Raw genomic sequence first — 18,241 nt, 5'->3', positions numbered from 1 at the left:
ATGGATGGATAAAATTAAACTTTACCATGTATTCCTTATCCAGTTTATCCCATATGGACAACCTTCATTCCTGCAGAGAACCTTCACGAATAGAACACCACAGACACATTTCCGTGCATTTAAGTTCTGTGAGTAGCGCATTGGGTTTCCTGGAAGTGGATGTAGTTTATATAACTTTTCACAATTCTGAAAGACAGTTTCTACAGATGGAAACATACAGACACTTTGAAGAACCCAAAATCACATCATAGCTAAGCTAACATTTAGCAAGTATAGCATCAGGTACAATATATGGATTTCTTTGAATAATGTGACTAAATCACTATGAAATTGATAAAATTGACCAATTTCATCGGTGTGCTTCCAGTCATGGTGACAGTAAAACCAATTTTATAAAATATAATTATGGCCTTTTTCTCTGCGCTGGAGACATGGTTCAGTAGTTGAGAGCACTGGCTTGTCTTCCAGAAGACTCAGGTTTAATTCCTAGCAACCACACTTTGGTTCAGAGCAAACTTTCCAACTCCAGTCAGTCACAGGGCATTTCACAAGTTCTTCTGTCCTTACAGGAGCCAGGCATAGATGTGCTACAGGGACATAATGCAGGTAAATTATCCATACACAATACAAATGTAGGAATTAAAAAGTCCCTTCAAAAGAGAGGAAAATTAGAGAATAAGATTTCTTTTATCGCTGTAATTTTCTATGATCTCTCTCTCAGGTCAAGGCTGTGAAGTCTCCAGGAAGATTGTGTGAGAATAAACACATGCCTAACCTGAAAATTTTGTCTTTCCCACAACATTGCAGAACTGAGAACTTTTCCACACACATTGAACAGAAAAATGAAAGAGATAGTTTCTCAGTTTCTCCCACTGAGCATGCCAACACTCAGGCAGAAGTCAGTTCCTGTGAATCAGCACAAGGGGGCTAAAAGTTGCATAACCAAGGGCCAGAAATTTTTGAATATTTTCCGCCACAGATTCGTCTGCTAAAGAGAGACTTAAAAATAGAGAAAAAGCACAGTCGGCCCAATAGAAGAAAACAAAACAGAGCATCAGAAAGAGGACACTCTGAGCAGCTCTCAGCTCAGGGGGAGTTCTGTAGAGAAGCTTGGAGTTCTGAAGGTAGAGGACATGCTGGTGGTGCTTGTGGAGAAGAAGTACCATGTAGCCACTGGCCCCTCCCATGGCTCCCTGAAACACAGCATCTCTCAGGACCATAAAGGGAAGAACTATCCATTTTGTATTCTTACTTTCTAGCATAAAATAACAATAGTCGTCTTTATTCTTAAGCTGTGATATATTCAGACTTGTACTTGTGATGGAATAGATTAGGTTCATACCTATTAAAGCATTGAGTATCCAAAAGAATGAAAAGAATGGAAGGATGTGCCATGCAGACTTTGGTCTGAGCCTCCTCCACCCAGATGCTCTGGGACTGATGATGATGGCCTGGACCACAGTGAGGAGACTGCTGGTGCAGATGGAGACCCCACGGGCCACTCTCTCCAAGTAAACAATGATCTTACATCCTATGTCATCTAGGAAGTTTCTCAAACCAAAAGCTGCCATTGTCTTTGGCAATCCTTTTGCAAGAAGCATTATGATGTTTGTGAAAGCCAAGTGGATGAGAATAAGGTGTACGGGTTTCTTCTCAGGCCCTCCCCACCAACTGAACATATAATTCACAGAAACAGAAATGTTTCCCAGAGTGCCAAACATAGTCATGAAGAGGAAAACTATTTGATTAATAAATTTTGAAAGCATTTTTCCTTCCTGTGTAAAAAATCTTGTTTTCAGGATGCAAAGAGTTTTTTTCAGAACACATTAGTAATGCTAGACATTTATCTGAAAAACATTTCACATAATAGCATTTTCTGGTGTACGAGAGTCAGTGATGGACACATTTGCTGATGTAGACTGGGGCCCTGAGTTCCTTCTCTTCCCTGTGGACTCTGAGTTATGTGTGTGCTCTGACAGGGGAGCTTGTGAACTGGAATAAAACCCTAAAGTTTTAAAGGAGACATGTTTGAGCTTTATATTAGCAAAATTGACTTGTTTGAATGTGTGTGTTTATTTGTGTGCATGAATTATGCTAATTAACTCTGCATACCTGAATTGAATTCCATCTTTCTGCAATCAAATTTCTTCCCTTTTTTCTCTATTTCATCATATTTCCCCACCCAGCTGGGCAAAGTCTCCTTTCTTATTTGCATCTTAATTAGTGTAACAATTTCTAGATTTGCATTTGATTTCAAAGCCTTATAGCTTCAATTTCTACATCCTACTATTTTAAGGTTTTTATGTTGAACATTCTGCGATTTCATTCCATATACATGTTTACTAGTTATTTTAATAAGTCGTTCTCAATGTCAAGTTCAATTGTACAACCTTTCCAGATAGAGCCCTATGGTTAGTAATAAACCATCAAAATATAACCTCCAAATTTTCATAGAACTACCAGGCTGCAGTTAGGGATGGTGTCTAGCAGAACCTTGTGTTGCTTCCTAGAAGAGGTCTATCAGAGGGCTGTGATCCTAGCAGATGACTTCAGGGCATCTGTATCCCAGTGAGTTATCTCAGTACACATAAGGGAACATGGAACAGTTCTGGACAGGGGATGCTGATGAGGTAAACCTAAGAACAGGATTAATATAGTGCCATGAGATGAATGCACGTTTTGAGTCATGAGTCCTCAATATCAACTGCACGTAGCACAGTAAGTAGTGGCATACCTGTGTTAGCAGGAATTCCACTATCTAAGAGTTCATGGTGACATTTGCTTCACTGGGGACCTTTGAAAATCAATTATGTGAGATGGTTTTGCAACCTGCTTTTCCTCCGACCTGTTTGTGAGGCAGGCTGCTTTTCATTTGCCAGGCCAAGCTGATTCCAGAACTTGGTCCTGGGTAGAATGTTATTCTTCAGGTTCTGGAGCTCCATTCTGATTTCTCAGGGATTTTCTGTAAGCCTGTGCACCTTTTCTAGGACATGAAAAATCTGAATGTTACAGTGACTTCATGGGTTTGTGTGTTCTGAGTACTTGCAATGTCTCTGTTCACTGCCCTCCTTCCTGTTAAACTCAAGGATTATTTTAAATGTCTATGTCCAGATGATTTTATCAGAGACCTTCATAAACCAAACATTGTTCTGAGATTTGTGTCCAGGTGGCCTCATGACTCTAGAAATGTCCGTTATTGCTTTCATCTGTTCCTTTAGCAAAGAGGTAATTATTGCCTGTTTCAGTGAGTCCTAGAAATCACAATACCATCTAAATATCTGTACAAATAAAATATGATCCAGATATTAATAGAAAACACATCAGTATTCACTGACATAATTAGAATAAAAAATTAAGTATTTTGTCAGTTATTAGAATCTGCCAGAATCCCTGCTATCAGTTCATCCAAGTACTGATGGAAGATATTAACTTTTTTCTTTCTTTAATCCTTGTTTTCATGGGGATTCCCACTTTTCTTGTCCTCTCTTCTTTTCCCCAAACTTTAAGTCATATTTGAGACCAGACTCTGATCTTCTAATAACTGATTCCTTTCTACTGAAGTCACTGTCAGTGGAGGAAGAGGTGTCTCATCTTCCACATTATTTGGGAAATGCTAAAGGAAATGAATTTAAAAGACGGGATGGACTTGTGTTTAGACTGATAAAGTAAGTTACATCCACCCACTCTGTTTATCTCTAAAAGAAACAAGCAAGCAGGCAAAAAAAACAGACCAAACAAAAAAGATTGTTGCTCTTTGCTTCTTAGCCTGGGATAAACTTAAGATGAGCTGTTTCAGGATGTTCTCCTCCACAGCCTGGATCCTAAACAGTGCAGTTCTCAGGATGGTTCACGGTAACTGTTACACTGAGTGTTGTACTCTTCACCAGCCAGGCATACGATGACTGAATTTAAGACAAGTATTATAATAGTATCTGACAAAATCAAGAGTCTTTAAGGTTGGATACAGACATAAATCTGTCAAATTGGGAGTCAGAAGGCTGTTGTAAACCTATGCCAATATTAGAAAAGTAAAAATGCATCAAAAATGAAAAGTGCGAGTGTTACAAACACCAGTGACCCTGCTGAAGTCACAGTGCTGGAAAACTGACACCTGAAAGAAGAATGTTTTGCCTTTCATCTATCCAGTTATTTTTGAGAGAGAGTCTCTCTCTGTAAACCAGGCTAGCCCTGAACAACAATTCCCTTGCCTCAGTCTCTCTAGTCCTGACCTTACAGCAATGCATCATGATCGTCTCCAGGGTCTGACAGACATCTGAAAATCTTGGGTATCTTATTGATCCATTTAGAAAGGTAACTTAGGCTAAGGCCCACCCAGAGCTCTGTCTTGATTCTCCAGCCTGAGGATGGATAGCGAGGCCTCGGCATTTCTGTTCCATCTCTGCATCTCCAGGAACTAGTCTCCTTGGATCTTTCTGGAGCCAGGGACAGAAGGAAAGCAGAGGTCCTGAGGATCACAGAGCCTGGCACCTGCTCCCTGGATTAGTCAGAGTCTTCTGCTTTAATGGAACTCTCCATGGCACAGCTGAGAGAATCACAGATCTTATCTCCACACACTTACCTGGACCTCTGTGGTGCATTCAGGCTCTGGAGCGGCTCTGGGAAGGTGACACTTACCTGGTCATATTTGTACTTCAGGATTTGTGGGCTCTTGGCTTCTATCAGGTATCGCAGACTTCAAGTTTCATGTTGTCACAGTGTCAGGGGAAGGAAGGCGTCTGCAGAGCCCCAGTCCCTGAAGTGCAGCTTCCCTCTCTCCACAATTACTACATCTGTTTTGCTCAGAACTTATTTCAAGCTTAATTAGATGGAGATTAATTATTTTGAGAGGAAGGGTGTGAGTTGAGAAAATGAGCAACTAAGTTTTTGTGTATGGAGCTTTCTGTGTCCCCTGACTGTATTTTATTTTCCCAAAGTGTCAAGCTGTGAACTGGGCAGAATCTACTTCTGACACATAGACTAAGTCTCTTGCTGTTCTTTCTCATCTCTCTCATTAGACAGGAGCAGAATAAGTGATTCTCAGCTCTAGGGATTCTTTTTACTAAGAAAGTTTCAAACATGGACCAGGACAATTTAGAATCCCTTGTTCTACCTGTGCCCATCTGTAGTGAAGAACTTTGCTGTAAATGACTCATTCACTCCTCTCCATTAATTACTTTAAATATCATATGGGACTTGAAATACAATTACCTCCCCAATATTGACATTATTCTAAAAGCAATCTTTACTTAGAAAACTTTAAGGACACTTTTTAAACTTTGGTGTGTCCTAGAGTGGTCCTCCTGTGTATTTTTCAAGCTAGTTTTCTGGAGGTCCTTCCTATCCCAAATGCAACATGATGTAAATAAACATGGGTTCAGGACTGAGATTAAAATTGATGGTGCCATGTGGCAGGATATAAGATTTACTTTAAAAAACATCAGTAGGCCTCATATATACAAATGATAAAGAAGTTGAGAAAGAAATTAGAGAAACATCACCATTCACAATAGTCACAAATAACATAAAATATGTTGGGGTAACACTAATCAAAGAAGTGAAAGACCTATTCGACAAGAACTTTAAGTCTTTGAAGAAAGAAATTGAAGAAGATGCCAGAAAATGGAAAGTTCTCCCATACTCTTGGATAGGAAGGACCAACATAATAAAAACGACAAACCTACCAAAAACAATCTACAGATTCAGTGCTATTCCCATAGAAATCCCAACACAATTTTTCACAGGCCTCAAAACAACAATACTAGCTTCATATGGAAAAACTGAAAACCCAGGATAGCCAAAACAATTCTATATAATAAAGGAACTTCCCAAGGCATCACCATCCCTGATATCAAGCTCTATTACAGAGCTACAGTAATAAAAACAGTTTGGTATTGGCATAAAATGGACAGATTGACCAATGGAATCGAATTAAAGACCTGGATATTAATCCACACACATATGAAAACCCGATTTTTGACAAAGAAGCTAAAATTATACAATGGAAAAAGAAAGCATCTTCAACAGATGGTGCTGTCATAACTAGATGTCAACATGTAGAAGAATACAAATAGATCCATATCTATCACCATGCACAAAACTCAAGTCCAAATGGATTAATGACTTCAATATAAATTTAACCACACTGAAACCTGATAGAAGAGAAAGTGGGAAGTAGTCTGAAGACGGATGCTTAAAAGAAATCCCATACTAGTTCAGAATTGAAAATAATATATGGTTATGTGTTTAGGGGTAAACTCACAGGTCACAATCCTTCTGCTGGAATGGAGAACAGCAACAGAATCCCACAGCCAGAAAGAGGCCGGGTGAGCTGTACATTGGCATAAATAGTATAAGAGGCCATGCTCAAGTGGGCGAGTAACGTAAAGGCTACTGGCTGTAGGAATTTTTGCAGCATATCCCCCTTTTGTTTAAATAAGAGAGTTCTAAGCCTAATACAAAATTATATACAATAAGAACAAATATTACCCAACCTAATGAATTTAAGTCTTGTATAATAAATAACTTGGCCAAGTCATGAGAGGAAAGTAACTACAACTATCTAGTCTTCAACCCCATTGAAAATCCGAGAAGGGAAATAATATTACATGAGTAAGCAGGAAGCAACCCCCAAAAATGTACAACAAAAGACAGAGACAACTGGCTACCTGGGCAATCACCCAAAGTCTCATTTGCAACATTGATGCAACCAATTTTGGCTAAGGCCTAGAGTAACTAACAAACCTTTTAATAAATTGCTATCAGTCTGTACCATTTCCAAAAGTATCTCAGTTGTCCAGTCTTGTTAGATGAATTCTTAGTATCCTTCTTCAGATGTACAGTCTCTTTTTTGAGAAGTTTGTTATCAGCCTGTACCACTTCTAAAAGTACCTCATTCGACTGAGTTTTGTTATTCAAAGTGTTTGTATTCTCCTTCAGATGTATGACCTCCTTTTCAAGAAGTTTTATACCATTCTGTACAATGTTTCAAAGTACCTCAGTTGACTGAGAACTGTTAAGATGCTCGTGTCCGTCTTCATATTCCCAACTTCCTTCCTAAGAAGCCTGGATTCAGTCTGTAAAGACTGCACCATTTCTAAAAACACCTCATTCTTAGCCCTATTGTCAAGCCATATTTTTTGAAGATACTACTGCTGCCTTTTCCATTTTTTAAATTTTATTTCCAATTTTATTTTTAGGGGAAAATCTTTTTTTTTATTAAAAATTTCCGCCTCCTCCCCGCCTCCCATTTAGGACAAGACTAAGCCTCAGAAATAAAAATAGTGATGTAGAAGGGACATCACATACATCTTGTAAAACCTCACACATGGTGTAAATGAAGAGGCTATTGAAACCTTGGACAGTTAGGTTGTCTAACATATTGCCCTTTTAAATCAGCAACGTATGAATTATATTTAGAATAATAAATCTCACCTGTGGTTTAAGTAGCTCGAATAGGTGCAATAACCGTTACCTGCCAGTAGGTGTCGCGGTGCACTTGGAGCCACGTGCTTGGTTCAAATGTGATTTTAGGTTAAATGCTAAAAGATATGCTTAAATTAAGAAGATGTTTAGTATAAATCACAGACTGTGCGCTCCATGAAGATCCTTGGCTGTTCAAGTCCCACGAGACAGTCAGCAGAGGGAAGCAGCGCCTCCCACTCAGGACAGAGTGAGCGTTGCCCGTGGCGACGGTGGTGAAGCTGGGCTGGGTGAAAGCTCCTCAGTCATTCCCCACAGTAGCGGTGACAACAATAGGCACGAGCTCCTCATCTTTTTCCTGCCACGGCCTTCCGCGGTCTCTCCACCCGCACTGCCTGAGCTTTCACGAGCGCAGAAAAAAACTGGACCCTGAAGACAACCAGTAGTGGCTAATCAGGGCCTCTGTGCGGGAATTCTACGCTCAAATGAGTGCTACATAGCCTCCGCTGGCCGGAGCCGCCAGAGACTCATGTGGCCCCACGAACAGGGTGCCAACTGTAAAAGTTAACTTGGTTTGCAAAATAACCAGGCCAACTTAAAGATAAACAATTATATTTTTACTTATTATATATCATGTAGCAGGAAACTCACGCTACATGAATGGGAAGTCCAAGTTCTGCTGTGTCCTGCGGGAATCACACAGAGAGAGCAAGCACCTGGTCCATCCCAGTTTTTTCTCCTGAGCTCCAGGAAGCCACGCCTTAACTAGGTTCCACTTCTTAAAGATGATTGGTTAGCAAAGCTTCCCCCATCATGGGACAGAAAGAAAAAAGAATTTAGGAAAAAAAAATTACTTTTCCTCATATCTATTTTTGTTTCTGTCATACCTTTCATTGAATATATATGTCTATATAAATAATGTTTAAGTTTTTTCACAGTGAACAATGAATTTTCCTGCAGTAAACTTTGAAGTTTCCAGGAAGAAGATTGGGCCCCACAACAACAACTCCACCAGGTTGATATGATGTCATGACGGTGATAGCGCTACTGCAAGACTTGTTTTGGGTACTAGCCACTCAAGATGCTTCCAACTTGGTTAGCTGAATTGGTGCACCTTTTTACAATGTTCTGACCAAACCTCCAAATAGGAAGCTCATAAAAACCCTACCACCTACTCAGAGACTACGTTCAGTTATACCGGACAGTAATCTTGGAACTTAGCCATCATTTTACTTTCACAGAATCCCATAGGAAGAACATCACCCCCATGACAGCTCGAAGTAATTATAGAAGATGACATCCCCTCTCCCAACAAAGTTTGTTCTCATGGTTAGGGACATCATTAGGGGTTGATTATAATTGGCATAGGGTTGGGGGTTGGGGAGGAAATTTTATAGGCTCAGGGATCTCTTTGGGAAAAAAGGGGGGATTTGGATGGGATAATAGATTAGTATGAGCTTACTTCTTGCAAGGAGAGCACTGCATGTTCGTCCCGGCTGCCCAGAACCAAAATAATCACACAGAAACTATATTAATTAAACCACTGCTTGGTCCATTAGCTCTAACTTTTTATTGGCTAACTCTTATATCTTAATTTAATCCAGTTTTATTAATCTTTGTATTGCCAAGTGGCAGTGGCTTACTAAGTTTTGGAAGCATGTCTTACTCTGGAGGCAGATACATGGTGTCTCTTTGACTCTGCTTTCTTCTCCCCAGAATCCAGTTCTATCTTCCCTGCCTACCTAAGTTCTTCCCTATCAACAGGCCAAGGCAGTTTCTTTGACTGTTTTAGTCTCTGGGACATAAAACTTATTTTGATAAAAATATAGGACCTAAAAGCTAAGACCTAAGCTTTCCCTCCAGGGAAAGAAAGACTCAAAATAAAAAATGACTAAACCCCTCTTCAGTTAAGAAAAGGGGCAGCCTAAGGGTTTAACAACAGCTTCTCAGAGACTGGAACAGGTATTTGATAACAGCAAGGTCATTGTGCTCTTACCCATCAGAACGCTTTTCATGTCCTTTGATTAATGCGGAATTTAAGAAAATTGTGGTATTTTTAATTGTTGATTCATTGTTACGTTATTGACCTAATAATGTTTGTAACTGCTTATAAGATGTTGAGAAAAGCCGGGCGGTGGTGGCGCACACCTTTAATCCCAGCACTCGGGAGGCAGAGGCAGGCGGATATCTGTGAGTTCGAGGCCAACCTGGGCTACAAGAGCTAGTTCGGGGACAGTCTCCAAAAGCTACAGAAGAAACCCTGTCTCGAAAAACAAAACAAAACAAAACAACAACAACAAAAAAGATGTTGAGAAAAGTTTGATACACCCTGTAAATGTTGGAGTTTGATACATATTTAAAAATTCTAGGTTTGAAATACAGTGTTGTAGTGATGAGGCGAGCAGGCCTGCTTTTCGTCCCGCCTGGCTCCCGCATAGCTGGCTTAGCCCCGGAAATAACAACACACAAACTGTATTCATTTAAACACTGCCTGGCTCATTAGTTCCAGCCTCTTATTGTCTAATTCTCACATCTTGATAAACCCATATTTAATAATCTGTGTAATACCACGAGTGGTGTCTTACTGGGAAAGATTCTAGCCTACATCCATCTTGGAGAGGAGAGTCATGGCGACTGCTTGAGGCATCTGACTAACTTCCCTCTTTCCCAGCATTCTGTTCTGTCTACTCCACCTATCTAAATCCTGCCCTATCAAAAAGCCAAGGCAGTTTCTTTATTAACCAATGAGAGTCCTCCATCACAATGTAAAAAATTTAAAAGGTGCCCTAAACTAACTGCAAAACTATTGTCAACTCAGGCAATTCTTCTCTTCTTTAATAGGAGAATATAGACTTTAGGAGCATGATTATTCTTAAAGCATTATAATTTATCCTGACGAGAAAATATGGCTTCAAGACACAGAGCCCAAAGGGATCTCTCTCCCCTAATCACTTTTCTTCACCGAGATCAGCAGTCAATGACAGGTTTAAAGTTTCTCTCTCTCCACTCCCCCCCCCCCCAAAAAAAACCTAAGATGGGAACTGGTGTAAAATAAAATACGCCTGATTTCTGATGATGGGTTATTTGGGGTAAAGGGGAAAATCTTTGCCAAGGCAGACATAGTCATATGTCCTGTTGCAGAATCACAGGTTTTTATTTTAAATTATGAGGAGAGAGTGAATTGTAGGGCAATCTTATACAGGCCACATATTTTTACATTGTATGGTGGCCAGGCTCTCAAGTCACAGTTTTCACCTGAGGTGGTCACCTAGCATTTGCAGGCTGTCACCAGGGTCAGGATATGCTAATGTTGTTCTGCTCCCTTCCTTGTAATTATGGAGATTGCCTGGGGAAAGGTTATGTGACAGAGCAGCCATAGTTGCAGACATTACATTAGTCCTGCTACCCAGAAACAGAATGCTAATGAACTTCCCCCTCAGTTTACCTTTGGATATAAAAACTGTTTTGAAAATAAATAGGGGTAATCTTCAGGATTTGAATGGACTCTGAGACTCCCTTCTGATATTGCTGTGTGAACTGTGTCTCAATTATTCCCGTGCCTCCAAATTGGTCCAGAGAGATAGTTTATGTTGGGGTCGGACCCTGACACATGTGAGAGTCAGTTTTCTTCATTAGAAACAGAGATTGTCTGAGCTGTTGGCAGATGTTTTACCATTGAGGTATCTCTCCAGAACCCTGTCTATTCTTAAAGTTGAATAATCTTTTCATCATTCATATCTTTCTTCACTCCTTCTCAGTGTTCTTACATCACTTCCTTTTAAGTAAAATTAAATGGACTGACTGAGAAAATTTTAATTAGTCTGGTCCTCTATGGTAGTTTCTAGAAAATGACTGTAACAGAAGAGGGTGAGACTCGGAGAAGTAATAGATGTTCCCTACAAACAAGTTACATTACATGAGAAAAACAAATAGCTCCAGGGGTGGTCAAGAGACTTGCTCCTCTAGCAGAGGACCCTGGTTCCTTACCCAGCACTCACATCTAGGACTCATGAGAGCATGTAGCTCTTCCTCCTCAGGACCCAGGGCCTTCTTCTGGCTTGGTGGGTACCTGTGCATATGTGGCACACTCTCACACAGACAAAAAGACATAAATAAAAATAAATCTTTTGTTAGAAAAGTAAGCAAATTAATAAGCTTTCACTTAACTGTTTTATACATAGAGTTTATTCAAGAAATTACCTAGTCATAATGGTAGAGTAGAACCATGATGCACCCAAAATCCAAACTGTTATGGAAGTTTTAGTCAGATATAAAGCATCTGAAAAATAGTAGTAGATATAATCATTGAAAATAAAATTGTACAATTGTTAGATGTAGGCAGAGTTGTCTTTGTAGACTGTTGATCATCTCTGTCCAGCCAGTTGCTCCCTAAATAACCACACAGAGACTTATTATTAATTATAAATGCATAGCCAATAGCTCAGGCTTCTTACTAGTTAACTCTTACATTTTAAATTGACCCATGGTTCTTATCTATGCTCTGCCATGTTGCAGGGATATCTGGCTGCCTGAACAGACACCAAAAATTCTTCTGTGATGTTGGGGCATCCAACTTTGGATGACAAGCCAGAAAATTTTGAGAAGCAGGGAATTTTGAAGGACTATCATACTTTGTCTTGGAAATGTTTGGCAGCTGCCTTTTTTGTGTCCTTCTTATCCAGTTTGCACACATACTGTCAGAAGTCAAAGAAAAGTCAGTTTCTTTGCCCAAATGACTAACTTTTGACATAAAGAAAATAAACTCCATATGGAGTGTCTTTGATGCCATTCATTCTTTTTTTGAAACAAATTGGTGCTGTCAAGAGCAGACATGTTTCATTGTCATGAAAATCCTTAGGTTATTAAAAATATTAAATGCAATAGTCTATAGATCTTTGAAGTGTTTAAAGTATAACTACCTAAATATATCTGTGTATAACCTTGAAAATATACCTAACAAGATTGTACATTTGATTATTATAGATTATTAACTATTAATCTGATTTCTCAATTATACATTACATTTCTAAGTGAGCTGGATAAACATAATACCCAAAACAAGAGTAGACACATATAGTATCATAAAATTCGCTTTAAATTTTTATCAAAACTACCAAATTCCACACCAGTGTAAAATATTTTGTGATTAATAGTTGTTTTTTGGATTAAAGTAGATTCAATAATCTATCCTTTTTTCTATCATTTCTATATCATATCTCCCTTTGTCTCTTTAGAAAGAGATTTTGTTTAGGTTTCTTCTGACTATGAAAAATGCAACTTTTAGCCAAAATTCTAAATAATTACAAACATGTATAAACTACTGAATAACCAAAACCCAACTATACTCCATCACTGGGGAATGAGGAGGACATTGTTCTCTAGACTACTTCCTGTTGTCTGTCAGCATTGGTATCTTTGGAGAAACTTGAGGAAGTCAAGTTATAACAGTTCACTGTTAGACAATGACTGGCATAGTTTGTGAGGTTGACCATTTCAGCCAGCAGCCTTGAAGCAGTTTTGGATGCAGAATTCTAAGGAGACTGTAACTGAGTCATTTTGAGATATTTATCACCTAAACCTTTCATTTTTCTTGGTGTCTTATTCCCTTGTTCTGAAAATAGACAAGCTTTTAAAGATGACATATATATCTGTATTACTACAAGATGATTTTTTTGTTTTATGTTTGAGCAGGTAAAATATGTTACATGTTTTGTAGTTTCTATAAGTTTATTTCTTTATGTCTGTAGCAGGATTTTTAGGGGTTCTTTCCTGATCAAACCTGATCAATCAACCTAAATGAATCCACATCCTCTCATTTCCTGTGGGAATAATAACATAACATCTTCCACGAAGTAGCATATTCCACTTTGAAGTTGACATTTTAAAAATATATAGGTTAGTTTAATCCAGCAGTTTTCATAATCCAATGTGTTTTAGTAGCTGTCATTCCTTCATTAGTAATCAAAGTATCTAAAGATCGCACAATAACATGCAGGATTCAGACAATCTATGTGTTTCCCATCTTTATGTGGCTTTTTTTTTTCACTTTAAAAGTTTTAAACTAAAACTATTTTTTATTTTATACTGCATATACTTTTTCTCTTTTCTCTCTCGGGCCTATGTATATTTTTAAACACCCTGCACCTTGTTTAGAGTATTTTTCCATCTGCATCTGTATTGTTCTTTGATTGCCTGAGACGATCGTGAACTGCTATGTTAGTCACTGGCACTACTCAGCTTACCGCATGTGTTGGCACAGGACATGGGTGGTTGGCTCCTTGCCTCTTGGCTCCCTGACAGTTTAGCTTCATGGCCAAGGTACCAACAGGAGCCGCATTTACTGCTTCATCTCTGGAAAGTTGTTGGGTCTGCTCTGCCACCAAGTAGCACACTGCACACAGCTCATAAACCCCATTTAAGTGTTCAGTAGCAGGGCCTCTTAAAGTAGCTGTGCCTCTGACTGCCACTAGCAATAAGCCTACCAGTAAAGGTGGTTACCAAGAAGTCACGCTTGACCCTGTTTTGGTGTGTTTGGAACACTTTTAAAAAGATTTCTCAGTTTTTACATTAATCTACATTATCCCACCTTTCTATGTTGAGTAATAAAATGTTTTTTTTATTACACATGCAATGTTTATTCCTACAGAGAATGTTCACAGAGAGAAGACCAGTGAGAAGTTTCAGGGCATTTGAGTGCAGTGACTGAACATCGGTCATCTAGTGACTGACTGCACAGAACATGTCAGCCTCTCACAGTTCAATTCTGTAAAATCTTTTATGTGGATGGAATCTCACACACACTTTGAAGAATCCCATAATAGACTTGTGGGACTAATATTTAGCAATCACAACATCAGGAACAAAACATGGAATTCCTTGAAATGATAGAATCAAATCATTATGAATTCTGATAAAATTAACTAACTTCATCTTCATGTTTTCAGTCATGCTAGTAGTAAACCAATTTTATGAATCCTAATTAAAGTCATTTTTTTCAGTGCCTGAGAGCTGGTTCAGTTAAGAGCACTAGCTGGTTTTGCTGAGGATACAGGTTCAATTCCTGATAACCATATTTTAGTTCAGAATCATAAGTCTTACTCCAGTTAGTAACAGGGCATTTGATGGCCTCTTCCACTCTCTAAAGCTATAAAACATAAGCTATACAAACATAATTCAGGCAAACTATTCATACACAAGGAATGACTTAAATATGAATAAGTTTAAAGAAGAGAGTCCCTTCCAAGTGTGGCAATAAAGAATGAGGTTTCTATATCACTATAATTTGCTATGGTCTCCCTCATTCTCCACTCTAGGCTTGAGTCCCCAGGAAGATTGTCTGAGAATAAACACACGCTTAAACTGCAGGGTGAGATTTTGTGTTGTCCACAGCATTACAGAACTGAGAGTTCTTTCACACTTATTGAATGGAGAAATTAGAGATAGTGTCTCTATTTCTCTCACTCAACATGCCAACACTCAGGCAGAAGTCCATCCCTGTGAATCAACACAACAGGGCTAAAAGTTGCATAGCCAAGAGCCAGAAATTTTTGAATACTTCCCATAAAGGATTTTTCTCCTATAGAGAGACTTAAAAATAGAGAAAAAGCACAGTCAGCCCAATAGAAGAAAACAAAACAGAGCATTAGAAGGAGGATGCTCTGAGCAGCTCTCAGCTCAGGGGGAGTTCTGTAGAGAAGCTCGGAATTCTGGAGGTAGAGGACATGCTGGTGGTGCTTGTGGAGAAGAAGTACCATGTAGCCACTGGCCCCTCCCATGGCTCCCTGAAACACAGCATCTCTCAGGACCATGAGAGGGAGAACAATCCATTTTGTTTTCTGACTTTCTTGCATAAAATAACAGTAGCCATCTCCACTCTTAAACTGTGATATATTCAGACTTGTACTTGTGATGGAATGGATTAGGTTCACACCTATTAAAGCATTGAGTATCCAAAAGAATGAAAAGAATGGAAGGATGTGCCATGCAGACTTTGGTCTGAGCCTCCTCCACCCAGATGCTCTGGGACTGATGATGATGGCTTGGACCACAGTGAGGAGACCGCTGGTGCAGATGGAGACCCCACGGGCCACCCTCTCCAAGTAAACAATGATCTTACATCCTATGTCATCCAGGAAGTTTCTCAAACCAAAAGCTGCCAATGTCTTTGGCAATCCTTTTGCAAGAAGGATTATGATGTTTGTGAAAGCCAAGTGGATGAGAATAAGGTGTACGGGTTTCTTCTCAGGGCCTCTGCACCAACTGATCATATTATTCACAGAAACAGAAATATTCCCCAGAGTGCCAAGCACAGTCATGAAGAAGAAAGTCATTTCCATAATAAAATTCAAAACCATTTCTTCCTTTCCACATAGAAGAATTTGTGCCCAGTATGAAAACACTTTTCAGGAAAGCATCAGTAATGTTACAAGTGGATCTGAAAAACACATTTTACACAATAGCATTTTCTAGTGTGCAAGAGGCAGCAATGGGCAGATGTAATGGTGAAGATTAAGTCCTTGAAATACCTCCTTTTTCCACACTGTGGTCTCTGGGATATTGTGTGCTCTGACAGGTGAGTTTGATAACTGCTATTAAAAGTCTCAGATTTTAAAGAAGATTTTTATTTTTGAGCTCTACACTAGCAAAATTGACTTGTTGAAGTTGCATGTGTGTGTGTTTCTGTCTGTGTGCATGAATTATCTTTGTTACCTCTCAGCATAGCTGAATTGAACTCCAAGATTCTCCAACCAAAATTTCTTCCTCTTTTTCTCATTCTGTTTCATATTTCCCCACTCAGTTCCCAAAATCTGAGGTTTATGCTGAACCTGTCTGCTTCCTCACATCACAGACACTGGGAAACCCTGCTGGGTCAGCACCTGTAACATCTCTCAGATGTGCTAACTTTACCCTCCACACTGCTTCCTTCTTTGTTTTATATTCCTTTCTTATCTGCATCTTGAATAACATAACAATATCTAGGTTTGCCTTTGGAGTCGAAGCTTTGAAACTTCTAATTCTGATTTCATTCCATATAAATATTTACTGGTCTTTTTTTTTTATGTAGTTCTCAATGTCAAATCAAATTGTAAAACCTTTCCAGGTAGGGCCTGACAGTTAAAGCTGAGTCATAAAAAGATTTGCTGAAAATTTCATAGACCCACCAGGTTGCAGCTAAGGAGTGTGTCTAGCAGAACCATGTAGTGCTTCCTAGGAGAGGGGGTAGCAGAGAACTGTGACCCCAGTGGATGAGTTCAGGACATTTGTGACTCCAGTGAGTGACCTCAGGGCATCTCAGGCAGCATGGACCAGCTCTCCACCAGGGGAGATGAGGGGGATGGAAGAAAGGATTAATGAGGTGTTAGCTGCAGCCTTGAGATGAGTGCAGTTGATGACTTATGAGTTTGTGGGTTCTGAGTACTTGGAATGCCTCTGTTCACATTGCTCTTCTTTCTGTGAAACTCACAGGATTGTTTCAAATGTCTATGCCTTGATGATGTCACCTGCGTCCTACATAAACCGAGCCATGTTCCCAGGTTTGGGTTTATGTTGCCGCATGGCTTTAGAAATGACAGTTTAGAACTGTTTTTCAACTGTTCCTCTGACAGAGGGGTAATTGTTGCCTGTATTATTGGTACATCTGGAAATCACAATAGCACTCCAAATATCTGCACATGATAAAATATGCTCCAGACATTAAGACCAAACACATCAGCATTTATTAACATATTTACAATAAAATTATGTGTCTAGTCAGAGGTTGGAATCTGTAATAACCCTTCAATAATTCACCCTAAGTTCTGATGAAAAAAATATTAACCTTTTTCTGTTTATTCGGTGTTTAATTTCCTGGAAATTCCTAGTTTTCTGGTGTCCTCTTTTTTCCCCAAAAGTTTCAATCGCATTTCAGAACAGATTCTGATCTCCTAATAAGGGATTACTTCTACTGGAATGCACTGTCCCAGAGAGAGAGAGATGACTCATCCTCCACATTATATTGGGCTATGCTATAAGAAATTAATTTAAAAAGCAAGATGGACTTATGTTTAGCTATATGGATGATCCCTTGTCTGGTAATAAACCCCAATAACCTGATGTAGGTTACATCTATCTTTCCTGGTTTTCTAAAAACAAGGAAACAAAAGCAAAACAGATTATTTGTCTTTTCTGCTTAGCAGTGAAATAAAACGAAAATGAGCTATTTCAGGATGCTCTAGTTCACAGCCTTAATCCTTTGTAGCAGGAATTCTCAAGATGGTTTAGTGGTTTATGTTTCTCCACACCCAGCAGGCATACAAATATTGATAGAGGTTTGTATAATATTATGCGATAGACTACAGAGACTAAGGATGGATACAGAGGAAAACCTTCTGTAAATTAGGTGTTATAATGTTATTGTAAAGAAAAACACATGCCAATATTTGAAAAGTGGAAATGTACTAAAAGTGCCAAGAACCAATCTTACAAACACTAGGGATACTGAAGGAGTCACAAAACTGGGAAACATGGTGGTTAAAACAAGAAAATTTGTTTTTCTTTTGCCTTGCTATTTTTTGAGACAGAGTCTCTCTATGTAAACCAGGTTAGCCATGAACAACAAACCTAGGCTCAGTCTCTCTAGTCCCGACGTGACAAGAGTGTTTCATGATCATCTCCAGGGTTTGACAGACCTCTGAAAATCTTCTATATACTATTGATTCCTAAAAGAAGAAAAAAAATAAAGAAACCTTAATCAAAGGGCCAGCCAGAGCTCTGTCAGGATTCTCCAGCCTGAGGATGGAGAGCGATGTCTCGGCATTTCTGTTCCATCTCTGCATCTCCAGGA

General features: G+C 39.1%; 2 protein-coding genes across 2 annotated transcripts; both read right to left on the bottom strand.

Annotated features, from left to right (window-relative positions):
• Positions 1–899: 899 nt before the first annotated feature.
• LOC119816526 (vomeronasal type-1 receptor 4-like) lies at positions 900–1,766 on the bottom strand. The gene has a single exon (XM_038333271.1). It carries the CDS (start codon positions 1,764–1,766, stop codon positions 900–902), a length of 867 nt encoding a protein of 288 aa, XP_038189199.1.
• Positions 1,767–14,876: 13,110 nt separating this feature from the next.
• Positions 14,877–15,894, bottom strand: LOC119816561 (vomeronasal type-1 receptor 4-like). The gene is made up of 2 exons (XM_038333310.1): positions 15,817–15,894; positions 14,877–15,779 (listed from the first exon to the last, which is right to left on the bottom strand). Exon 2 carries the CDS (start codon positions 15,771–15,773, stop codon positions 14,877–14,879), a length of 897 nt encoding a protein of 298 aa, XP_038189238.1. The 5' UTR covers positions 15,774–15,779; positions 15,817–15,894.
• Between the last annotated feature and the right edge of the window lie 2,347 nt (positions 15,895–18,241).

This window comes from Arvicola amphibius, chromosome 6 (assembly GCF_903992535.2).
Source record: "Arvicola amphibius chromosome 6, mArvAmp1.2, whole genome shotgun sequence".
Classification (NCBI taxonomy): Eukaryota; Metazoa; Chordata; class Mammalia; order Rodentia; family Cricetidae; genus Arvicola; species Arvicola amphibius.
Note: the sequence above shows the minus strand (reverse complement) of the source record. Positions and strands in the feature narration are given on the sequence as shown.

Excerpts from the sequence above, each read along its gene's own strand:
- LOC119816526 (XM_038333271.1), bottom strand. The coding sequence starts at position 1,766 with ATGCTTTCAAAATTTATTAATCAAATAGTTTTCCTCTTCATGACTATG.
- LOC119816561 (XM_038333310.1), bottom strand. The coding sequence starts at position 15,773 with ATGGTTTTGAATTTTATTATGGAAATGACTTTCTTCTTCATGACTGTG.